Source organism: Schistocerca piceifrons, chromosome 4 (assembly GCF_021461385.2).
Source record: "Schistocerca piceifrons isolate TAMUIC-IGC-003096 chromosome 4, iqSchPice1.1, whole genome shotgun sequence".
In the NCBI taxonomy this organism is placed as follows: Eukaryota; Metazoa; Arthropoda; class Insecta; order Orthoptera; family Acrididae; genus Schistocerca; species Schistocerca piceifrons.
The window spans coordinates 68,353,538-68,380,267 of record NC_060141.1 but is presented as its reverse complement, the minus strand read 5'-3'; the positions used below and the strand labels follow the sequence as shown (position 1 = coordinate 68,380,267).

General features: G+C 43.8%; 1 protein-coding gene across 2 annotated transcripts in view; it reads right to left on the bottom strand.

Moving 5' to 3' along the window:
- LOC124795224 (atrial natriuretic peptide receptor 1-like) overlaps positions 1 to 26,730 on the bottom strand; it is a 1,189,640-nt gene that overhangs the window by 697,960 nt on the left and 464,950 nt on the right. For both annotated transcript variants that reach the window (XM_047259145.1, XM_047259146.1), the window contains exon 3: positions 8,791 to 8,905. In XM_047259145.1, coding sequence (XP_047115101.1) covers positions 8,791 to 8,905 — 115 coding nt within the window. The remainder of the gene's footprint in view (positions 1 to 8,790; positions 8,906 to 26,730) is intronic.

Sequence of the window (26,730 nt, the reverse complement as noted above, 5' to 3'; positions counted from 1 at the left end):
TAATCGATAAACGACAGCGTCATCTGCAAACAACCGAAGACGGCTGCTCAGACTGTGTCCCAAATCGTTTATATAGATAAGGGACAGCAAAGGGCCTATAATACTACCTTGGGGAACGCCAGAAATCATTTCTGTTTTACTCGATGATTTTCCGTCAACTACAACGAACTGTGACCTCTCTGACAGGAAATCACAAATCCTGTCACGTAACTGAGACGGTATTCCATAGGCACTCAATTTCACTACGAACCGCTTGTGTGGTACAGTGTCAAAAGCCTTCCGGGAATCCAGGAATACGGAATCGATATGAAATCCCTTGTCAATAGCACTCACCACTTCATGTGAATAAAGAGTTAGTTCTGTTTGATAGGAACGATGTTCTCTAAATCCATACTGACTGTGTGTCAATAGACCGATTTCTTCGAGGTAATCCATAATGTTCGAAATAATATAAGTTCTAAAATCCTGCTGCATATAGACGTTAACGATATGGGCCTGTAATCCAGTGGATTACTCCTACTACCTTTCTTGAATATTGGTGTGACCTGTGCAACTTTCCAGTCTTTGGGTACGGATCTTTCGTCTAGCGAACGGTTGTTTATGATTGTTAAGTATGGGGCTAATGTATCAGCATACTCCGAAAGGAACCTAATTGGTATACAGTCTGAACCAGAAGACTTGCTTTTATTAAGTGATTTAAGTTGCTTCACTACTCCGAGGATATTTACTTCTACTTGGCAGCTGTTCTCGATTCGAGTTCTGGAATATTTACTTCGTCTTCTTTAGTGAAGGCATTTCGGAAGGCTGTGTTTAGTAAATGTGCTTTGGCAACACTGTCTTCGATTGTATCTCCATTGTTATCGCACAGAGAAGGCATTGATTGTTTCTTGCCGTTAATATACTCCACATACTACCAGAATCTCTTTGGATTTTCTACCAGGTTTCGAGACAAACTTTCGCTGTGGAAACTGTTATAGGCGTCTCGCACTAAACTCCGCGCTAAGTTTCGAGCTTCTGTAAAGGATCGCCAATCTTGGGGATTTTGCGTCTGTTTAAATTTGGCATGTTTGTTTCGTTGCTTCTGCAACAGTGTTCTAACCCGTTTTGTGTACCAAGGAGGATCAGCTCCGTCGTTTGTTAGTTTATTTGGTCTAAACCTCTCAATTGCTGCCGATACTATTTCTTTGAATTTAAGCCACATCTGGTCTACACTTATATTATTAATTTGGAATGAGTGGAGATTGTCTCTCAGGAAGGCGTCATGTGAATTTTTATCTGCTATTTTGAATAGGTATTTTTTCGCTTATTTTTCGAGGATTTGGATATTACAATATTCAATCTCGCTACAACAACCCTGTGTTCACTAATCCCTATATCGGTTTTGATGCTGGTTATTAACTCCGGATTATTTGTTGCTAAGAGGTCAAGTGTGTTTTCACAACCGTTTACAATTAGCGTGGGCTCGTCAACTTGCGTTGTTCAGGTGTCATATAAACTGATATATTTCAGAGCATTGAAAACGGGGGTCATAGTCCCTTATGAATTCACAGGTTTAAGTATAAAGTGTTGACAGGTTCTGCGCATGAAGTGTCTAAAGTGGAGTTCCCAATGAGAGATGAGTCATAGATAAATAGCGATAGGAATATGTGTTGGGCTCTTTGATTCCTTATCCTGCAATGTCGGCCGCAGCCACGCTCAATGTGGTGGAAATGTCAAGAGGTTGCAGCCTCTCTCCTGCTTCGGTTGCCGCCACAGAGGGCAGGTAATTGTTGCAGCGCCCGTGTGTCGACAGCGCCCATCGCTGATAGGCCGCACATCAAAGGCGCGATGTATCGGCGGAGAGTCGTTAAGTCGGCTCACAGCACGCAGACGATGGCGCCATTCGGTGATTTGCGCCATTCAGCTCGCTCAGTGGGTCAGTGAGTGGCGGAGTCCACACAATGCTAATGACCAGGGGCGGTTTCTCACCACAAATGAATAACCGTCATAGCTGTCCAGAAACAGGTCACAGAAGCGCCGATGTCATGGCAGTCGGAGAAAATCACCAGTGGCCCTGGACAGGAATCTCAGTGGGCTGACGCCCTTACGAAGCTCGGCAGTAACTGAGAAAGCGCCAGTGGCTTAAAAAGACTGTTCACCACAGAGATTATGTTATGTCTGCTGTAGAAAATATTAACTCAAGCGCAAACAATGTTAGCAATAATGTGGTAAGTAATGCATTTAACTGATGTTCTTAAATAATCGTACTAGGAAAATCAGCAAACTTTGCTGTGCCCCTTTTCGGGTTTTTCACAACATTTACGAGGTGCGACAATAAAGTAATGAGACTGATGTGAAAAAAATGTTGCTTACCATTTTAGTCAAGTTTAGTGTTGCCTCCTTCAAAGTAGTTCCCTGCCGATTGCACACATTTTTTCCAGCGTTTCTGCCATTCTTGGTAACAGTTCTGGAGCTCGTCTTCTGTAACAGCCACCAAGACCCTCGTCACAGCTTTTTGGACATCTTGTGTTGTTTGAAAATGGTGTCCGTTGACCGCCGTTTTGACTCTTGGAAATAGAAAAAAGTCGCACGGAGCGATATCTGGTGAATAAGGTGGCTGTTGTAGTACTGAAATTTCTTTTGAGGTTAAAAATTGCTGGACTGACAGAGCAGTATGGGATGGCGCATTATCTTGATACAGAATCCAATTATCAGCAATGTTGGCACGGACACGAAGAACTCTTTTACGAAGTCTTTCTAAAATTTCTTTCTAGTAATATTGGTTGACTGTTTGTCCAGGAGGCACCCACTCTTTATGAACAATTCCCTTGGAATCAAAGAAGCACACAAGCATGAATTTCACTTTTGACTTTGACATGCGAGTTTTTTTTGGCTTGGGTGATTCCATTGAGCACCATTGCGAACTTTTGGCGTTTTGTCTCTGGATCGTACTGAAAAAACCAACTTTCATCACCAGTGAAAACACGGCTCAACAATACTGGGTTGATATCCGTTTGCTCTAAAACATCGGCTGCCACATTTTTCCGTGTTTCTTGCTGTTGTGGTGTGAGATTTTTGGTGACCATTTTTCCACAAATCTTTCTCATACCAAGATCTTCAGCTATTATTAGATGAACCGTTTCTCGATAGATGTTCAGTTCTTCTGCAATCATTTTCACGGATAATCTTCGATCAGATCGTATGAGTTCACGTAGCCTGGCCTAGCTGACATCCATCCGTGAGGTTGATGGTCGTCCACTGTGGTCTTCATGTTCAACATTCGTTCTGCCTTCACTAAACATTTTAAATCAACGAAGAACTCGAGCTCTTGACATAACCTACTCTCCAAAAGCCTTCTGAAGCTTACCGTAAGTTGTCGTCACGTTTTCACCCAATTTAACGCAAAAAAGAAATGGCATACCGTTGCGCAATATTATGCGGTTCCATTTCCGTGACGAGAGACACAACCACGTGTTAACTTACTACAGCACAACTTAACGACAGAGCAGTTGCATCGATGTGCTGCTTGGACTAGAAGCAGCTTATAGACCAAGTACAAAGATATTGTGCCTACGCAAGCCTGCAGGGTTGCCACATCTTGCAAAGAGAATCAGTCTCGTTCCTTTATTGCTGCACCTCGTATATGCGATTACGGCTGTAACTGCTTTTCATGAAGATGTGATGACTGCACACGCAAGTCAACGAAGCTTACAGCGTAAAATTTCATTACTGTATGAGTGTACTTAAGTTCCACGAATAAAATAATTCACTGCCAGAAATACAAAAGTAATAAACATCGGTTCGGCCTTGAGTTAGACATTCACTTTGAAAGAGCTACGGAATCAGGATCAAAGTATGTTATTACGTCTCCCTCACAGGTTTTTGTAACTTCCTCTTCATTCACGTACTGCTTTCCGCGGAGGGCATCCTTCACTGGGTCAAACAGATGGAAGTCGGCTGGTGCGAGATCCGGGCTTTAGGGAGGGTAATGAGGTTTCGTGAGGCCCTGTCGGATGCGCGGATTTGTGTGAGGCCTTGCGTTCTCATGGAGAAGGGAAGGTTCGTTTGCATTTCTGTGGTGACCAACACACTGAAGGGGTTTCTTCAGTTTTCTGAGGGTAGCACAAAACACTTCGAAGTCTATCGTTGCACGATGAGAAAGGACATCAAACAGGATAACCACTTCAGAGTCCCAGAAGACCCCGGCATCACTTTACAAACTGAGTTCTTTGGAGAACAGGTGGTGTGGCGCCACTCCATGGACTGCCGTTCCGTTTCCGGTTCGAGGTGATGAACCCATGTTTCATCGCCTGTGACGATGTTCCAAAAAAAAAAAGGATTGTTGCGATTAGCCTCGTAGAGGGGAGCAGTTCCGCACAGGTGGGCCTTGATAGTTGTTTAGGGTGTTCTGTTAAGCAGAGAGGAACCCAGCGGGGCACACAACTGGGAGTACCCCGACTGGCTGAGTGAGTGTCAGCACTACCAACTGCAACGTCCAGTTGAGATGACAGGTATTTGATTGTGATCCGTCAATCACCTCGAATGAGAGTGTCCGCACGTCCCAACACTGCAGGAGTCACGGCTGTGTGCGGCCGTCCGGCACGATGGAGATCGGACAGGTATGCGTGACCAGACGCCTCGCGCAACGACTCACCGTGCCTTTGTTCGCTGCCAAGTCTCCGTGGACACTCTGCAAGAGTCTATCAATAACTGTGAGACTCTGGTTTTCCGCCAAAGGAAATCAATGACAGGTCTCTGCTTGGAACGTAGCTCCGTTACAGGCGCCATTTTGAAGGCTACTTACAGCGCCGCCACCTGTGGGAATTTCATGAAGCTATTGGGGCTGAAGCGACAATATTCCACAAAGTCCCTCTGCAAATTCCACATTTTTTCAACCAAAACTGGCTAGGAAAAAACTGTTGTATTACTCATTGAACGCCTCCCGCATATTGCTACTATCAACAATTGATAGGCTATAAATTCTGAACACTAAGTTCACCATCCTCCCATCTTTTCTGAAATAAGACAGTGCATCAAAGTCAAATGCATTCCGATACTAGTGCGCTGTGAGTTGTGAACGATGCAGGAATAAATGTCCTGAGCAACGCTCCCTCCACATCGCGAAAACAATACAAGGAAGTCGAGAATGTACTGTGCCGTTGAACGTAGGTCACTAAAGGTGGACCGAGCGAGGTGGCGCAGTGGTTAGCACACTGGACTCGCATTCGGAAGGACGACGGTTCAATCCTGTCTCCAGCCATCCTGATTTAGGTTTTCCGTGATTTCCCTAAATCGTTTCAGGCAAATGCCGGGATGGTTCCTTTGAAAGGGCACGGCCGATTTCCTTCCCCATCCTTTCCTAACCCGAGCTTGCGCTCCGTCTCTAATGACCTCGTTGTCGACGGGACGTTAAAAAAAACACTAACCTAACTAAAGGCGGACCGTAAAATCAGACTGGTCGAGGACTATGCAAGAAAACGGCAGTGGTCTGTTCAAAGTAAGCACCTAGTAATTCACCTGAACTGATTCAGGAAAGCCATCGAAATACTAAATCTAGATGACCAGACGATGACTTGTGTCTCACTACTCCCAAATGGAGTTCTAGTTGCCCCGTTATTGTGCCATCACGCTTCACTACTGTGTGATGTAGGAGATCGGCACAGGTGGCTCAAAACGGTTACAGTTCGGTTAACAAAGAAACTTTACAAACAACAGTGACTGTATTATCATCTGTAGGGAAGGTTATCGCTTCATGACACCAGCAACTTTACATCTCGCTCGCAGCTCGTTTATAAGGTGCACTGAGCTGTGCATTCAGGTAAATGGACTCTTGTTCGTGTACCACGCTGAAATGGAAATCCATCTGAATATAGGTGAACACAGCCCATTATGGACAGCACGCTGAATCCACGCAAATAACTTTGTAGCTCCCCACCCAAAATTGATAAAAATTTGATTTGATTTGCAAACAGTAGGTTTGACCACATCAGTTACACGATAGGAAAAAATAATGTCCTGTTTAAATGATTAGGGGGAAGTGTTCTGAATTTGATACCCCCATACCTAATGTGGACTACCTGGATCTGGGCCCTATATTCTCCTGTACTCTAGTAGGACGAAGTGTAAACAGTAGTTTAAGCTTCAACCACTCTGGAGCGGGGTGCGCACTTCTGCGGCTTCACTTGTTACTTACCATTTCGCGGATAGATGTTCTTCAAATGAAAGAGATGTTTACACTGTGCCAAATTTTTCCTTATTTCTCCTAGATATTGGCAGGTAAGCCTTTTAACATATATGAGTTCATGGGTTGAAATGTTTAAGACGAATGTTTACGATTAAACCGTTACATGTAAATATTTGTTTATAAATTGATTTGGTTATCAAGTTGTAGGCGGTAGGCGGTAGTTACGAAAACTGGACCCCCTTGAACTGCTTAAACTGGACCTCTAACTTTTTCATTTCTGAACTCAGAGTATATTTTTAAATATTCTTATTCTCTCGGAATTCTATTGCAGATTTCAAGAGGATAATGGTGATGGCTGATCAAAAAACTGGAGGCCTTCTAAACCGACCAAAGCTATGGATGGAGTTCAGAAAAAAAGATGGGTTGGAAGAAGGCCAGTAAACTGTTTAATGTTCCAAAACAATGCTTAATGGGGTTGCCCAATATTCGGTACGGTACATTACAGGAAGCAGCACAAACAAAATAGACAGACCCATAATTTTGGGTAAACATCTTGAAGAAGAGCGAATTTAGTATTGCCTTGCTATGCAAGCTTCTCCTTTGGCCTTACTTGAAATGACAGCCTTGGAAAGACGGAATTGCTAGGAAGAAGTGGGTTAGTCTTTCTCTTAAACACCACAAAACCAAACTTACAGAAAGACAGCCTGCAGAAACATCCTATAGCCTAGCATCCTACATCAGAAAAATTGGGTAACGTTCTGGAAGAAGTTATATTACAGCTACTTAGAAATTAGGTTATGTATTTTTTAATTTAATACCTTTTCCCTTTTTTGGTCAGTACTTTTTTGCTAATTTTAGGAAGGGCTCCGATTTTGGCAACTATTTTTCAAATTGAATACGCGTAAGGTCTTAGATATTAACCGTTTCTTAGTACTAACTTTTAATGATATTTTCTAAGAGTAAAATGTAAATGGTGCATGGCACTCTCAAGTCAATATTAAATGCTTTTAGAACATAATTTGCGTACTAAACAGAATGGAGGTCTGGCATCGGACACTGTCCACTATAAGTAATTGCTGTAACTCTAGAAATTAACTAATGAGTTGTAGTCATAACTCCGCAGAAATACTGGCGTTTCTTAAGTTTCACTTCTTAAATAAATATTCCATCCACTTACTATTTTGTATTGTAAAGAGAGAAACATATTCTCTAGAACACCTTGTATATGATCGATAGAATGTTAGGTGCTCGACGGAGTGTATAATAATACAAACGTACGTTTAAGTTGACCTGCGGTTGAAGGACACCTTGTTTTGCTGGAGTGATTGCTGGCTTCAAGTTCCCCGATTTTACTTCCTCAGTCTCTTCCAGAAGACGGGATTAGTACAGCCAACTCAGCTTACGATTAATTTTCTGATTACTGCGACGCCTGTGAATGTTGTGCAATTGTTAGCGTACGATGATTCCATTGAAAAGAACGCTGATGATTTCCTACCCCATACCTTCTCGACCTGAGCTTATACTTCTTCTACAGGGGAAAAGCGAACCTCTCTGATAAAATTTCGGAGTGTTGTCAACAATATTATCTGACTATTTCTGTATTAAGAAACTCTGGCCTCCGATGGTTCGTTATAGAGTATCTAGATTTAGTTGGTTTTCTCACACCAACGTTTATCTTCGTATCTGTATTGCAACGGAACGATATGTGGCACAGTCAATGCAGAAGGTATGCGCTGCCTGTGTCTATTTTTTATTATAACGAACTTGTTGCATCATTTTACAGTACTTGCTGTTCACAAAAAAATTGCCCACTTTACTCTGAGCCATGACGCTTGTATTCAGTACTGCTCGGTTCTGTTTCGGGTTTGTTTTTCGGGTAGAGTTAATTGTAAGATAATAAAGATACACAAGAGTGTGGCTACGTTTAGTACATAAGAGCTGGACGATGTGGATATCGTATGCACTGAATGCAGTGTTCTCGCAACGACGGCAACCACATCATAGTACGTTGTAATCTGTGTGAAGGTTCGTGTATTAATCTGCGTCTTTACGTTCCACATGTTGGTGACTGCACATTATAGTTCTTTCCACTGTTACCATACTATTTTTATGGAAACCAAGGTAATAATTTTGTGTGGCTCAATGGCCGAGCGCAAATCTTTCAAATTAACGCCACTTTGTCTAGTTCATGTCGGTAATCTACTCCAAATCTTCAATTTGGGAAAGGAGAGGAACACTTTAACGGTGAATCGGAACCATATGTTCTTCGTGGAGAATCTTCACATAGTTGAGAGGTAAAATTACATTAAAGGCAGAGTGAAAATTTCCGGCAACCTCTCAGGAAACACAGAATTTGAGTAGCAAACCAGATGAATAATAAATACATTATTACTCTGTAACGAAACATCGTACACCATGCGTCCCTCATACCAAAATACTCAGAAAATATCCCCGAACAACCTCAGAATTTTTTTATAAGGGTTGAGAATCGCTCTTCAACACGACCTCATGGTCGATGGGACGTTACGCTCGACCTTCTCTTCCTTCCTGAGCACTCGGTGTAGAACGATAAGCTGGCAGGAGAAGGGCCTGACATAGACTGGTTTTACTGTTCCAGCGTGACTCACCTGTTGAACAGCTCGATGTTGAAGAAGACGTACTCCCCGCTTCCCACCATGTTCAGCTCATCCGCAGCCAGCAGGATCTCCCGCACGGTGTTCGGGTTGCCGCATAGTACCACAACTGCAACAGATACGGACACACACATGGTGAGTACGTGGAATAGCGTAATACCTCAGGCACAAATATTAACACAACGTTACGCCAAAGGTATACATTGTGGTCAGGTTCGGAACTTCGTATGTAGGGCGATTCCAGTACATTAACTTCACCATTCCGTGTGACAGAAAGTAGTAAAAACGGAGTATTATGTTTTGTGGTGTACTATAAAAATTAGTAAAGCGTAAAATTGACAACTGCTATGCTGATTTTTCTTCTCTATCTTACGTGTATAGAAAAATATTACTAAAAGGATAGTTGCTACTCAGCTGATAGCAGAAATGCTGAGGCGCAGATAGGAGCAACAAAACGTCTGTCAAACAAAAGCTTTCAGCCAAACAGGCCTTCATTATAATTGGACAATACACACACACACACACACACACACACACACACACACACACACATACACACACACTCACGCAAAGTCAACACACACACACACACACACACACACACACACACACACACACACATGACCACAGTGTCTGGTTGCCTAGCCCAGGGAGCCAGAGCCTGTGGCCATGTGTGTGTGAGTTGTGTTTGCATGAGTGTGTGTGTGTGTGTGTGTGTGTGTGAGTGTGAGTGTATATTGTCCAATTCTGAAGAAGACCTGTTTGGCCGAAAGCTATGTTTGACAGGCTGTTTGTTGTGCCTATCTGCGCCTCAGCATCTCAGCTATATGCTGAGTTGCAACTATCCTTTTCATAATATTGTCATTATTCCGTACTGGATTACCTTTTGTTTGATTTTTCGTGCGTAGGAGTTATAGTGATAGTTGCTGGAACGGAATCATTCACCATGTAACATTTTTGTACTGTACCATCGATGCCTAGCAGTACATTCCAACAGCGCCCAATACTTTATTAATAATGCATGTGTCCAAGGATGAATGATCGGTATTTAGTGATATGACAGGGACGAACATTCGAAGCGGAAAAGGGTAGAAAACATGGCCTCTAATATGCGTACCTTCAGATATATGAGCACCTCTTCATCTTCGATACTGTGAACAAATTTTTTTCTGCTGCAAGCTCCTTCCTTTGCATGTTGTGAGAGGTGGTAGTAGAGCCAAAACAAGAAATCAATGTCCAGTAAACACGGGTTCTACTGCGCATGCGTTAAAAGCCACGAGCACTTGTTCATCTGTGCTACAGCGAAACACTTCGCTTCTACTCAACAACTGCTCATGAATCATACGGTATGTATTTCAGAACCCATGTTTACTAAGCAATTTTTTCTTGTTTTAGCCCATACTACCTCCTCCGAAAACAAACAGCTTGCTTTAAAAGATATGTTTCATAGTATCGAAGATGCAGTGCTCGTAGCTTTTAAGGCATGCCTTTTAGAGACCATGTTTACCAGAATATTTTGCTCCGAATGATCGTTCGTTTCGTATCCCTGAATATAAATCATTTCTTCTGAGACACCCAATATAATAAAGAACTAGTCGCTTTCTGTAAGGAGAATGGCTAAAACCATTTCTGACTTTACCTTGTGGTGAAATACTTTCTGTTTACAACTGAAAACTGTTGCAGAGGGTGGGCAGAGGAAGAGTTGCTTATGAGGTACGGAAAACATTGCGTACCATCCCGGAATGCCAAAGTGGTAAAATAAATGCTCTCTCCATCGTCAAAATCCGCAACTTGTAGCCGTAGTAGGTTAACTCAGGTAACAGATCGATAGTGCGATGAGACCAACTGCTTTGCTCACTGGCCTGCCGAGGATGGATGATCCCTTGCAAAACATGTCTACAACGTATAACTCCATGTTTGTGTGTTCAGTTAACAGATGTGAAGCACGAACATCGCTGCGACGTCTTATGAGGTACTCACACAACAAACAATCGTATACATATTCTATACGCAGATTTATATTAGTTTGTGTCATGGTTGTCAATAATAATGAGGCAAGCTGTCGGTTAGACACTACATCAATCTCAATAGCTCTCCAGCGGTTATGTTACGGGGTGTTTACTCCCAGTCCAGGCGAACACGTTTGCCGACGATCTAGCATTTCAGGTCAGTTTTGGCAAAGTCATCCACCTCTGCAATCGAGGACGCTGATGTAAGCCTGTGCAGAGGCGCTCTATCCGGAGGCAGCTGCCCTACATTCCTATTCATAACGAGACCTACCCGCGCTGTACCATTTTCTGCTGCTGTTGATATTACCCTATACCCTTCCTCCCATAAATCCTTGGCTTCTTTCCATTTCACTTCACTGGCCTCTATTATATCTGGACTGGGCCTTTGCCTTTCCCTTTTCAGATTTTCTAGCTTCCCTACCACGATCAAGCTTCTGACTTCCCACGCCCCGACTCGTAGACTGTTATCCTTTCGATGGTTATTCAATCTTTTTCTCATGGTCACCTCTCCCTTGGCAGTCCCCTCCCGGAGATCCGAATGGGGAACTATTCCGAAATCTCTAATACGGGATACTTCGAGTGAAATGTAACACACGGATTGTGCGCGAAAACCTCTTTGTTTGGTTTCATTGAGAAAAATTTATCGATAGGTTTTTAATTAAACTGTTATTACGTATTCTTACCAAACATTCTATTTATTTGTAAAATAACAAAGAAATTATGCTGGTTATTCGAGTGATTTGTAAGAATGGAAATAATGTGTATCAAATGCAATGCAAACATGGAGAGGAATTTCTTTTGTGTGATCAAGATTGCCGCGCGGGATTAGCCGAGTTGTCTAGGGCGCTGCAGTCATGGACTGTGCGGCTGGTCCCGGCGGAGGTTCGAGTCCTCCCTCGGGCATGGGTGTGTGTGTGTTTGTCCATAGGATAATTTAGGTTAAGTAGTGTGTAAGCTCAGGGACTGATGACCTTAGCAGTTAAGTCCCATATGATTTCACACACATTTGAACATTTTTTGGTCAAGATTTAGTTCTGTGATAAATACCATTCAGACTCAGTTGCTGATGACAGCCTTTTTATTAACAGCAAAACTTACGTAAATGTAATTTAACCAAGCACCATCTGTGCGTCATTTCTGCGGTGACAATGAAAAAACTCTATTGACATTACCCACATCGCATTACATGCTTGAGTAACAATGCCACTGTCGTTATTTATTGTTGTGTTTCATCCTAAAACATACTACTTTTTATAACAGCTTGGCTCTACTATGCTTGCTTGTATCGTATCCTTTAATCTGAATCCGTATCAGCTGTGTTGGGTTGAAATGGCGGTGACGAGGAGTGAGTGTATGCCCAAATTTTTGCCAGTTCGTAGATTTTCTATGTGGAGAACTGCGGTTTATAGACGTATATTATAAGGGGAAGTCCAATGAACTGTTTATTATTTATTTTGCGTTGAAACAAGACGGTCAGGCCTTCATGGAAAACTATTTCCTGTTGCCTACGGAATCATGGTTGTATCCAGGAGTGCATCTCTTCGTCCGAAGCAAATAGACGACCACGAATGCCTTTCTTCAGTGTTTCGAAAACAAGGGAAACGCATGAGGAAGTGTCGGGACTTTATGGGGATACATCAGGGTTCCGCAACGAAACTTCAGCAGCTGGACAGGCATTATCCTGCAACGTAGTCATGCTGTCCGTCAACATTCCCACGCGTTTCATCTTCATGGCGCGCCTTAGTTCTTGAAAAGTGTCCACGTAACGCTGTACGTTAGTAGGGCGCCGTGTTCCGGGAAGTCAAGGAGAAACGGGCCCTTACAGTCAGTTCGGAAGAAGAAGTGTACGCTTGTCTCACAGTGGAACAGTTGTATTAACAACTACGGCGATTACTTTTGAAAAAAGAAAACAGTTTACTTACTTTTTTTCCATCTGTCTCACTTTCATTTGACTGTCCCTTATACGTCCATACCCTCCATATTTTCAAATTTATCACCTCCTTCGGCGTTACGACGTTGAAGCTAATCATCTCCTCTTTCGTCTTTGCCGCGGCAGGCATCTTGTGAATACCAACAGTATGGTTGTGAACATTATCAGGAACAGTTGTTGACAAATAGGCACAGTAATGCTGAATACATTTCTTTTCACTGACCTCGCATGACATTAGTGCTAAAATTATAAAATCTTATGCGCCGGAACAGACATCTTGAACCATACAACCCCCTTCCCCCCTCTCTCTCTCCTTTCCCACCCACAAAAATCACAAGTTTCAATAATGTTCAAATGTGTGTGAGATCGTATGGGACTTAACTGCTAGGGTCATCAGTCCCTAAGTTTACACACTACTTAACCTAAATTATCCTAAGGACAAACACACACACCCATGCCTGAGAGAGGACTCGAACCTCCGCCGGGATCAGCCGCACAGTCTATGACTGCAGCGCCCACAAGTTTCAATTTCTGAAAACTTATGATGAACTTAGAATGAGAGATCATGTGTTACAAAACACTTTTCTGAAATTCAGATTTTTAACACACAATTTCTTATAAGCAAAACAATAAAAATATAAGAGTTGATATAAACAACAAGTATTACCGTCTGTCCTTGTACCAGTGTGACTTTGCTCCCTAGTTCTGCTAGATACATATCCGCACAGGTCGGTAGTCTTCCTGAACTTGACGTCATGTTAGAATTATATAGTAATACCTTCAGCTGCTGGCGGGCGTTGATATATATCAACGGGTACAGGTGAAAATGTGTGTCTCGACCGGGACTCGAACCCGGGATCTCCTGCTTACATGGCAGAGTCCCGGTCGGGGCACACATTTTTACCTGTCACCGTTGATATATATCAACGCCCGTCAGCAGGTGAAGGTATTAATATATAATTCTAATTTGGTTCTAGACGGCTGCAGGTCATCAATTGTGTCTGTTCTTTCGGACATTCATGTAAGCATATGACGTCAGGTCTTCAACTGCAGCCAGCCGTAACATAAAACAGTTGCATTGCAATTACTTGTCGTAGCGTACGTTTCGGGAGTTTTAGAAAAGGTTTTAGAAAAGCACACCATGAATTTTTCGGAAAATTTAATTTTCTGATTGAAATATTTCACGAACTGAGATGTTTTTCTAGTTACACAGTACCTCGCCCGACTGCCCATAGCATCACGCTGGTCACCCATTATCACGTTCATTGGTGCCGGCGCAACGGAAAGTTATGCTTACGTTGCATTTAATACACGTGTACAGTTTTAAACCTGCGGTGCCGACTTGTTCCAGCGATTCGAAATACAATTTCCTGGGAGGTGCTGGACAGCTGTTCTGGTGCGTTTCGTCCGAAAGTAAAATGGCTCAAATGGCTCTGAGCACTATGGGACTTAACTTCTGGTCCCCTAGAACTTAGAAGTACTTAAACCTAACTAACCTAAGGACATCACACACATCCATGCCGGAGGCAGGATTCGAACCTGCGACCGTAGTGGTCGCGCGGTTCCAGACTGTAGCGCCTAGAACTGCTCGGCCACTCCGGCCGGCCCGAAAGCAAGCTCTGCCCTCACCGAGAGAGGAATGTCCAGCTTCTAAGGTCAGTATTATTTGGCGAACTTCCTTTTGTCATTGTTCAGTATCACGCAATACACAACAAACAATAGTAATGACAGGTAAAGTATAAAATCCGCAATAGTAAGAAACAAAAATCAACTACATCTCTTTTCTCAAAGATCGATTCCGTAGGACATTAGGGCGCCTGATACCGCAGCATATTGCAAGCTGGAAATAATACGGTGGTGTTGGAAGTTGGAGGTGTGGCATCTGTGGGCGGTTGGCGCGGCTACAGATCTCCTGGGACTGGCTGGAATCGTGTTGTGCCTTGGTCGCTAAACTCACTACACTAACTTCTTCGGCCGCAGTTGAACAGACTTGCTGGTAGGGGTCTCTACTTTAGTTGTTGATGAGCGTATTAATTTACCACGGCCAAACCCTTTATATCCACTGTGACTTTCTCAAGATTGCAACGGAAATTTTCTTGTAACAAAAGTGACAGTTTCTCCGCCAAGTCTCATCGTAAGGTAAGTTTATTGCATCACCCCCTTCACTACGAGCAAGTTTTTAATCAAAGGAAAAGAAACTTTAGCTTTGTACACAGAAGCCGTTCATAATGCCTGTCTAATTACGTGCTCCGCAACACATCAAAGGCCGCTCTAATCCGGTAATTACCGCTCCGTCGCGCCAGCTACACTGCCGTCTGCTCCTTCATTGGCCGCCTTGGGTGGTCCCGCCCCTTCAGCGGCGCATTCCATTACTCTTTCTCCGGTCTGCATTTCATGCTCGACTCGGAAATGCGTTTGATGCCAGGAGGTCTTCATTACAAAGGGAGACTCCCTCAGGGGCGGCAAATTAATGCAGGATGTTTTGCAACGCAGCGGCCGCACGCCCTCTGTGGTGATACAAACGAACTTAAAGCTACAGTTTCGCGTTTTGGTAATGGAGAGCTCTGCCGCTGTAGCGCTGCAGTGGCAATAGCAGAACGCTTGAACGGAGTGCCACAAAACACAATGCCACAAGCATTCCCGTTTATCTTCCTGCGTAACATCAGAACTTGTAGCGAGGACAGCTGATTTAAGCCGGCCGCTGTGGCCTAGCGCTTCAGTCCGGAACCGCGCTGCTGCTATGGTCGCAGGTTCGAATCCTGCCTCGGGCATGGATGTGTGTGATGTCCTTAGGTTAGTTAGGTTTAAGTACACTCATGCTCGTAAATTAAGGATAATGCTGATACATGGTGAAACAACGCTCTGGTGGGCGGTTTGCGGGTTTAAATCACCTCGGGTATGACCATGCAATGCATCTGACTTGGTGCATGTCAGATTACAGTGCAGTGAGTGAGTGTGCAGACGTTTTCAGACGTGCTAATGATGACTGTGTGTTGAAAATGGCTCAAAGAACACACATATTGATGACGTTAGGAGGGGTAGAATACTAGGGCGACTGGAGGCTGCTCAAACACAGCAGGTCGTAGAACAGGCCCTCCGTGTGCCACAAAGTGTGATCTCAAGATTATGGCAACGATTCCAGCAGACAGGAAACGTGTCCAGGCGCTACAGTACGGGACGTCCACAGTGTACAAACCACAAGAATACCGATATCTCACCATCAGTGCCCTCAGCCGGCCAACGAGTACTGCAGGTAGCCTTGCTCGGGACCTTAGCGCAGCCACTGGAACAGTTGTCTCCAGTCTACAGACGACTGAACAGACATGGTTTATTCGACCAGAGGCATGCAAGGTGCATTCCACTGACCCCTGGTCACAGGAGAGCCCGTAAAGCCTAGTTTCAAGAACACAGTACATGGTCATTGGAACAGTGGTCCCAGGTTATGTTCACGGACGAGTCCAGGTATAGTCAGAACAGCGATTCTCGCCAGTTTTTCATCTGGCGTGAACCAGAAACGAGATACCAACCCCTTAATGTCCTTGAAAGTGACCTGTAAGGAGGTCGTGGTTTGATGGTGTGGTGTGGGATTATGATTGGTGCACGTAAACACCTGCATGTCTTTGTCAGAAGAACTGTAACAGGTCAGGTGTATCGGGACGTCATTTTGCACCAGTATGTCCGCCTTTTCAGGGATGCAGTGGGTCCCACCTTCCTCCTAATGGATGATAACGCACGGCCCCACCGAGCTGCCATCGTGGAGGAGTACGCTGAAACAGAAGATATCAGGCGAATAGAGTGGCCTGCCCGATCTCCAGAATGCTCTCGGTCGACGTATGGCTGCACGTCCTCTCAGGAGCTCCGACAGGCACTGGTGCAAGAATGTGAGGCTATCCCCAGCAGCTGCTCGACCACCTGATCCAGAGTGTGCCAACCCGTTGTGCGGCCTGTGTACGTGTGCATGGTGATCCTACCCATACTGATGTCGGGGTACATGCGCAGGAAACAGTCGCGTTTTGTAGCACATTGTTTTTCTCAACTTATCACCAATACCGTGGACTTACAGATCTGTGTCGTGTATGTTCCCTATGTGCCTACATTCTGCAATTATCCTTAATATATGAGCATAAATGTATTTCTAAGTCTAGGGGCCTGATGACCTCAGATGTTAAGTCCCATAGTGCTTACAGCCATTTGAACCATTTGAGCTGATTTAAATAAGCACACTACAGTTGTGAAGTAAATTATCAAGAATGATGTTCCTGGTGACTAAATCTTAAACACTGGCGATTAACCAACAGCATGCAGCGACTTACGATGCTCTCCTTCACGCAGAATTATCATGCGTGGAAATTCTCCTGGTGCACAATTGTATTGTGGTACTGGTAGTACAGGCACTGAACTTTATCAGCCACAGTTTGTAAATTTCAGTCCACCATTTTGCAACGAAGCCACATCTTCAAGACTTTGCATTACAGAACTACTCTGCATAGTTAGAAAATACTGAGTACAATCAATACAATATACTTCAAATATATTAATGCGAAATTGCGGAAAGAATTTCCATAGACAACAACAGACTTAGCCTCAAATAGTTTTCAGATGTATTTAAGAACATGTTTATTAATCAAGATTCGTGTAAGACTGATTCCACAACTTTTTCCACTGAATACGTTCGGATTTTCGCGTACCACCCTTTTCCGTGAAAAAAGTATTCTCCAGGTCATTTACAGTCTTTCTTGGTATACTCCACGGCATGATATAAAAGCATTCTATATCATGACGCGCAGATTTTAACCCCACTGACTCCAGTCGCGAATTCTAACGTATTAATATCGGTGGATCAGTGGTTATCGGGTGATATGAGGTTTGGATTTTTAAGGACGAACTGTATTGTCCCGCCGGAGGTTCGAGTCCTTCCTGGGTCATGGTCGTGTGTGTGTTGTTCTTTGCATAAGTTAGTTTAAGTAGTGTGTAAGTCTATGGACCAATGACCTTAGCAGTTTGGTACCTTAGGAATTCACACACATTTGAACATCTAAACTCAATTATAGACCTCATATCGTCCAGAAATTGATGGTAATTAGAGCGCATGCATTTAGCTTCTGAATTTCAGGTGATAAGATGACACAAAGTATGTTGCAACGGTGAGATAGTAACATTTAAAAATATTTGGGCTGAGATTTAGCGAAGAAATGTAAATCTTATAGGGTAATCAGTGACTTTAAAAATAATTTCACGTTTTTGCGAATTTAACGCGTTGATTTTAATCAAACTTCGTAGCCATATAATAGACACTGTTCATGACATCAATTGTTAACTGCAGACACATACAAATGTTGTATGTTATTGCACGCTATATTGTCGTTGTGCCATTTCATTCAACAGCAGAACTTTCAGGAATGGGTAGTTGTGCAAGTCGTAGTACTTGGCAACAAAGCAGTGGCACGGTAATATAAATCTCTGCTGCCAGGTGCTATCAAAATTGCTAAGTACAGCGTATCTGTTGAACAATGTCTTTCAGCACATACGTAATAACAGGAGTACTTTAGTGCCTTCGGTGTGGGAATGTTCTTAAAGTAGTAGTGTACTGCAGGACCGTGTGAAGTACAGTTGAACTGTGGAAAATGCATTTTTGTTAGGAAAAGGTGGAAGAGAAAGTATAGCAAATCTGTTTCCTTAATACTTTGCATTATAAATTTATTCTCACGTAGGCGAAGTATCAGTGAGCCATTCAAAGCGATATTACGAGTCCACGAAATTATTAGGTTTCTCGTCTTAAGTGATCGTCGAATTTACACAAATGTGAATGAAATGCAACCGGGTTCATTCAGATGACAAAATTCGTTGCCTGCGATAAAGCAACAATGTGTAAGTTCTACTGGATAAAAAGAAATTCTAGTCCATCTACTGCAGCTTATTGGTTTGAGGGCCAATGACTAGTGAGCATTTAAATAACAGAATAAGGGAGCAGAATAATTTCTGCACGGCAGTTTTACCTTGTACTTCCTTCTGTCTCGTTTTAGACACCGCTCAGTACAGACCTACGCATATTGGAGTTTCGCGAAATTTGTATGAGGAAATGCTGCTCTATTCACCGATAGCCAGTTGAGAAAGCATAGTCGGTAATCCAGATAGTGTGGAATAGTCCCTCAGTTTGACTGCGATTGTTGTGTTTATACATTTAAGTAAACAACGGAAGCTCCAGGTTGGAATATCAACAATGTTAGGAAGAAATTTAAGCAGATTGTTTCGTCTTTCACCATTATAAGTGACTTGTTCAGTACGATTGCTTTTTTGCTACTACTGCGTCATGTTCTCATTCCTCCTGGTTCTGTCTTGCTTCCGTGATCCTGGCATTCGACGATCTGTCATCTTCCATCGTCTGCCTGTATCTGTACTTACCCGCACCGACGGGAACGGATTTCTTTCCTTTATTCCAGTTGTTTTCCAGTCCTCACTGACATTTGTCACCCAGATCTTACCAGTTTAGCATGTTGCGTTCCATAGCTCTCTAATAAACATGCTGTCGTCCATCTTCATGATGTACGTGGCATATTCGAATCTTCTCTTCCGTACCACGCTTCAAATTAGTTCTCCACTCTTATACAGCTGCCGGCGTGATCTGTCTATCCTCAGAATACACCTTGTTTTTTCGTGCTCCACACGTATCGCAAGAAAGTGGTCGTTTCCCTTGAATTTCATGTGGTATTTTCGATTGACAACAGAAGTTTCGAAATCTCACGTTCCTCGATAGGTTCCATGGGTTGCACTTGCAACCTATCGTAGTTTCTGCTGAATTTGGGATATGTCTGCTAGGCTTTTGTTCATCTAAGCATGCCTGTTATGTCCTCCCCCAGATAGTAGAATCTGTGAAGATTCTCCACCACTTGATCGTCAACCACCCAGTCCGTGTTTCAATTCACCAATTTAATCCTATTGTCTACTATCTTGAGGCCAGATTTCACTAAAATTTCAGGTAGATTTTTGGATGTCAATTTTGCATCTTCTTGATTGTTATTTAGCATCATAGTTCCCTTGGGGAGGGGTTGACAGAATGTGGGGAGTCCAAATGCCTCTGAGCACTATGTTACTTAACATCTGAGGTCATCAGTCCCCTAGAACTTAGAACTATTTAAACCTAACTAACCTAAGGGCATCACACACATCCGTGCCCGAGGCAGGATTCGAACCCCTGCGACCATAGCAGTCGCGCGGTTTCGGACTGAAGCGCCTAGAACCGCTCGGCCACCGCGGCCGGCTGAGGGGGGAGGGATAGTAAAATAAAATAAGAGATTCGTTTATGGTTCAGTCATGAAATTAAGTTATTTAGAAAAAATAAGAAAAAAAAGACTGTGCAACGTTAAAATCGAAGGCAGAAGACGAGACCAAGAGCAGCAAACACATGGTTGGATCAAGTGAAGAAGATTACCCTACTACCTCTTCACATTGTATGAAGAAGAGCTGAAGATCGCTGTGGGTGGAGACGTCTAGTTGAAGGTTCATTTACTTAAGAAATGAATGAAGAGACGAGGTCACTTTACTCATAGTGAGTTAACTGATTAATGATGATGATGAGAGTTTAATACTAGACATTCGCTTGCATGTAGACATTCCGGTTTGTAATGCGTTATCTTTTGTGTTTTTAAGTAGGCATTTTGTGTTGCAAACGTCTTTAGTTATACGATATGCCGTTCCGATTTTATGTATCCTTTCCTCTAAAGCGTATTTTTCCAAACCATTTTCCTGGATTACCACCACAATGTATTAAGCTTTTTCACCTTCTCAGTTAGGCGAAATCGGTTTTCAGAACTTTCGGTGCATTTTTAATTAGTATTTCTATTTTCTCTGAAGAAATTCTGAAGCCAGTTCTTCCGGTTGTTTCTTCTAAAAGATTAATTTGTTTTATGCAGCAGATGCCACCGTTTCGGGAAGTATACAAGAAATCTGCAAATGTGAGACAGTTCATTGCAATATTTTTATTTGCTCTCCCAACCTTATTGGTGAAACCTTATATCGTTCAGTTTTCCGTTCCAAATTCTCAGTGTTTTTTTCTTTTAGAACACAACTAAAAATAATAACAGACAGGCCATCACCTTGTAGTACCTGTACTTATTTCGAAGGTCTGAGGTCTCTTCGATAGATTTCACTCTAGATGCTGTGTCTATTAAATTTTTCACGAATTAGATTTGTTAGTGTAGACTTTTCACCAAATTCTCTGACTGTATTTTGTTATGTGAGTTCCCGTGAGATCAACGAAGTTAAGAGCTGTCGGGCGTGGTCGGCACTTGGATGAGTGACCATCCAGGCCGCAATGCGCTCTTGCCATTTTTCGGGGTGCACTCAGCCTCGTGATGCCAATTGAGGAGCTACTCGACCGAATAGTAGCGGCTTCGGTCAAGAATACCCTCCTACGACCGGGAGAGCGGTGTGCTGACCCCACACCAATCCTATCCGCATCCTCCACCGAGGATGACCCGGCGATCGGATGGTCCCGGTAGGCCACTCGTGGCCTAAAGACGGAGTGAGTATTATGTTATGTATAGTTTGTGTGTGGTTTTTTTACATCCAGTTTATCCATATGCAGCACCCACGGTTTGGTCCACGTGCCTCCACTCCTGGACCACTTCGTTTAGAACCGAGTTGGACAGAGTCGATGACAAGTCATGTGCTGGGCTGAGTCTTTAGTTTGTTTAGAGACCGGTAGGTTTATTCGGCTGCGTGGTAATGTCGGGCTGCTCTAGTTGCAGCGTCTGGAGGGCGGCATATCACACCTCGAGCTCGTCTCCGGGGCGCGCCCGCTGTCAGCCGGGGGGCATTGTTCCCGGCGCAAAGTAGCCGCCGCGCGCGTGCAGACCATTGTGCGGCTGGCTGCGCCCGTCCGAGCGCGGACAGCTGGGACCAGCGGCGCGTCAGCTGCCGGCGTAAACACGAGGGCCGGGCGCCCCGTGGAGTGGCATGGAGAGGCAACGCGCCGCGCGGGGGTGGGGTCGGAGGGGTATCGGGGGAGGGCCCCGCCAGTTTGCGGTGCCTCCGCGACAAAAGGCTCCTTCCACAAAGAGGCGCCGCCGGCGAGGCGAGACGAGACGGGGCGGGACGTCTTTACTTTGTTACGGCGTCGCAGCTCGTCAGTGAGAGGCGGCGCGGGCGGGGGCGGTCGGTGGGGAAGGGGTATGGGGGGGTGGGGGGCACAAGGAGTTCGCGACCAGCTAGCTTGAAAAATGAGACTCGCTGCGGTCGTCGCCCTTCATCTTCAAAAACATGAAATGTGACTCGGCTCCAACATGTGGTCTGTTCTGAGCTAGTGTGACTTTCCAGTCTTCAGCACAGCAACGACAAATCGAGACAGTACATGATCAGGTAGTGAAGAAGCAGACATAAGTACACCGGAGTGCAGCGTGTGCCTCTTTTTCATATAAGTAAAAAAAAAAAAAAACAGCATATTCACGGCTGTCACCCGAAGAGGAATTCAGGTATGGCTTTTCAAACGATTTATACAGCGAGTTACATCAAAGTTCAAATATTCAGGAGTATGCGTCCACGGTCTCATAAGATGAGAAGGCGCATGGGAGACTGAGATTAACTGGAAGAATTGTATGGAAATGTAGTTCACCCCCTCTTCCCCAAAGTAGTAATGGTTCAAATGGCTCTGAGCACTATGGAACTTAACTTCTGAGGTCATCAGTCCCCTAGAACTTAGAAATACTTAAACCTAACTAACCTAAGGACATCATACACATCCATGCCCGAGGCAGGATTCGAACCTGCGACAGTAGCGGTCCCGCGGTTCCAGACTGTAGCGCCTAGAACCGCTCGGCCACTCCGGCAGGCCCCAAAGTAGTAGCTTATACACTAGTGGCCATTAAAATTGCTACAACAAGAAGAAATGCAGATGATAAACGGATATTCATTGGTCAAATATATTACACTAGAACTGACATGTGATTACATTTTCACGCAATTTCGGTGCATAGATCTTGAGAAATCAGTACCCAGAACAACCACCTCTGGCCGTAATAACGGCTTTGATACGCCTGGGCATTGAGTCAAGCAGAGCTTGGATGGCAGTTCATCAAGTGTAGTGACTGGCGTATTGTGACGAGACAGTTGCTCGGCCACCATTGACCAGACGTTTCCATTTGGTGAGAGATCTGGAGAATGTGCTGGCCAGGGCAGCAGTAGAACATATTCTGTATCCAGAAAGGCCCGTACAGAACCTGCAACATGAGGTCGTGGATTATCCTGCTGAAATGTAGGGTTTCGCAGGGATCGAATGAAGGGTAAAACCACGGGTCGTAACACATCTGAATTGTAACGTCCACTGTTCAAAGTGCCGGCAATGCGAACGAGAGGTGACCGAGACGTGTAACCAATGGCATCCCATACCATCACACCGGGTGATACGCCAGTATGGCGATGACGAATACACGCTTCCAACGTGCGTTCACCGCAATGTCGCCAAACAAGGATGCGACGATCATGATGCTGTAAACAGAACCTGGATTCATCCGAAAAATGACGTTTTGCCATTCGTGTACCCAGGTCCGTCGTTGAGTTTAAGCTGGATAACAGTTTGTCGGTACATGGCTTTGGTAACACGTAGACTTTTATAGAGTGGGAGGTAAATACGGGCTGAATTTCATGAAGAAATAAATGTAGTGGGGAGTTACAAACTGTTAACAAGGTTCTACGAAAATAACAATCCGAAAAAAATATTAAACACGAACGAATTGTGCTGCATTTAAGAGCAGCTGAAAGACATGTGAGGCGAAATTCTGCACTGCTTCGACACAGTAGACATTAGAAGATAATGCTTCTGAACAAGAGGAGTAGACGGTACTGTAGAATGGCTTAGAGGCGCAGTGCTTCGGATCCGAGGTGGAAGCTCTGGTTAACCACAAGTGGGTCAGCGAGGCTGTGTAACTGGCGAGGTGACCGCGAGTGTTACGAACAAAGCCATTAGCACGTATTCGGCTGCCATTACGGGCTGCAGGCCGCCGGTGAAAGGCAATATGACGAGTGGGACCGGCCGGCGGAGCTGGTTTGCCGACAGCACTCTAGCGCCCGCAGGGAAGATCGCTGTGCGTGCCAAATAGTCAGTTCATTATATCTGTGGTTAGTGGAGAGCGGCCTCCTTCTAATAAGGAAAGTACCCCAGGCCGAACGGCGAAAATGCAGTAAAAGTGATTTTCAGATACGGAGATGTTGCTGTTCTATTATCCTTCAACATATCGAGATCATGTTTAGTTAGTAGCATCTTTGGATGGAACGCACATCAAGTTTCAGCAATATTGGTCTATTTCTATTTGTTTGGCATTCATGTGAATCAAGGAAGTCGAGTGATTGTCAAAAAATGGACCAAGAAGAATCTCGTGGGGTGATTAAACATTACTTTATGAAAGACAAAATGCCTCAGGAGACTAAAGAGAAGCTTCATAAACATTGCGGTGACTCTGCACCTTCGATTAGAACAGCTTATAAGTGGTTTCAAAATTTGCGGAGTGGCCATATGGGCAAACGTTCTGGACGCCCTGTGGAGGTTACACGACTCCAGAAATCATTGATAAAATCAATGACATGGTGATGGATGACAGAAGAGTTAAGGTGCGTGAGACTGCTAGTGCTGTAGGCATCTCGAAGAATGGGTATATAATATTTTGCATAAACATTTGGACATGGGAAAGCTATCGGCAAGATGGGTTCCACGATTGCTCACGCTTGAGCAGAAACGGAATCGTGTGAAGTGTTGCAAGGATGGTTTGCAGCTGTTCAGGAAGAATCCGCAGGACTTTAAGAGTCGTTTCCTCACTGTGGATGAAACATGGATACATTACTATGCTCTTGAGACTAAGCAACAATCTAAACAATGGGTTACCGAGGGAGAATCCTTCAGCCGAAAAGGTTACGGCGACTGTCTTATGGGATTCGCAAGGGATAATCCTCATCGACTATCTGGAAAAGGGTAAAACTATTACAGATGCCTATTATTCATCGTTATTGGATCGTTTGAACACCGAGCTGCAAGAGAAACGCCGGCGATTGGACGGCAAAAATGTCCTTTTCCATCACGACAATGCACCAGCACACACTTCAGCAGTTGTGGTCGCAAAATTGATGGAAATAGGATTCCAACTCGTTTCACATACCCCCTGTTCTCCAGACTTGGCTCCCTCGGACTACTAGTTCTTCCCCTATTTGAAGAAATCGCTGGCGGGACAAAGATTTTATTCAAACGAGGAGGTGATTGCAGCAACTAATAGCTATTTTGCAGACTTCGACCATTCCTATTATTCGGAAGGGATCAACAAATTAGAACAGCGTTCGACGTAGTGTATAATTCTAAAACGAGACATGTCGAAAAATAAAAAACGTTTATCCCAAACACGTAAGTAGTTTTTATTTTTGCTCGGACTTTTCAAACGCCCCTCGCATCTAACACCCTGCATTTGTGTACACTCGATGTTTGATGGGTAACGAGTCCAAATAAAAGAGAAGCCCAAGTCATAGCAGACACCAGAAACTATGCCTGACGTCTTACTGATGTCGTTCGATTGAAAATTGATAAACCGCAGGTCACATGATCGAAATTTCCGTTTCTGCTCTGTTAACTCCAACCAGTTTTCTGCATCGAGATACAGAGGTATGTTAACGAACACTTGGCAGACATATGGTTAAAAAACTGAAATTCCTGTCACATCATTTGATAATGGGATCTCTGTGGTTATTGATAGTGTACTGTCGCTGTGCACATACACAGAAAATGGTGTAGCATGTCCACATGCGGAACATATAAAGTGTGCCTGCTACTGTTTACTTTGTTTTTTAATAACTTTACTGAAACTTTACGGTTGCGCTTCAGGGATGAATGAGGGAACAACTTCAGACGCTACAGTAACTTCTGATATAGGATATAAGAGTCTGTAATTACTGCATATATTGCATTGCTTCAGACAAATGTTTAGCTTTTCAGCAAATAATACGTCATTTATAACTCCCGTGAACCAGTTTTTTTTATAATTGTCTATTGCGCGTAACCACTTATGACGGAGGATGACGCGAGTGTAATGAACACTAACGCCGCCAGCTGCTGGAACTCACTTAATTGCGAACAGCAGTACCATCTTCACAGGCACACACATTTCAGTTGCTCGGACTACACAAAGTATCGCGGGTATAACCAAAAACGAATTTGTCTGAAGTACGTAAACAGCTGCTGCTTACAACATTTACATTATATAACAGCAGAACTGCAATACTTGCCGTAAGCTTCTACGCCTTCTTGCTACATTCAAATGCTGGTAGCTGAGTGGTCAGTGCGACGGAATGTCATACCTAACGGCTCGGGTTCGATTCCTGGCTGGGTCGGAGATTTTCTCCGCTCAGGGACTGGGTATTGTGCAGTCCTTACCATCATCATTTCATCCCGATCCACATGCAAGTCACCGAAGTGGCATCAACTTGAAAGAACTGCGCCAGGCGAACGGTCTACCCGATGGGAGGCCCAAGCCAAACGGCATTTCCATTACCAGTCGCAAATTCAGTCGTTGGCAACTGGAAATTGTTTATTTGGGAGCGAAGATATCATACACAAGTAAACAACGGAGCTTTAAGAACTGTGACTGTATGCGTAGTACCAATTCCACGTCCGTACTTCGATTTTTAGTACAGTTGATAATTGTTCATCTTGTTCAGGATAGAACTCCCATGTATAAAACAACTTCAAATACCTGATTACTTCAGATGTAAGTTGACGTGCTAAATAAGTGACGTAAAGCTTGTAAAATCTTTATGGTTCAGTACATTGTAACATTTTACTCAAGTCAATATTTATGACGTCGTATCTCTAGAATTATGTATCCTACAATGATATAATTTTGCAAGTGCGTTCGGTAGTGTAACTGGATACTATTTGCAAATTATGTTGCGAATTGACTTATTAGTAAAGAAGTAATAATTTGGAACGTCGTGCCACAGTCATCAATTGCGAAAATGCAGTAA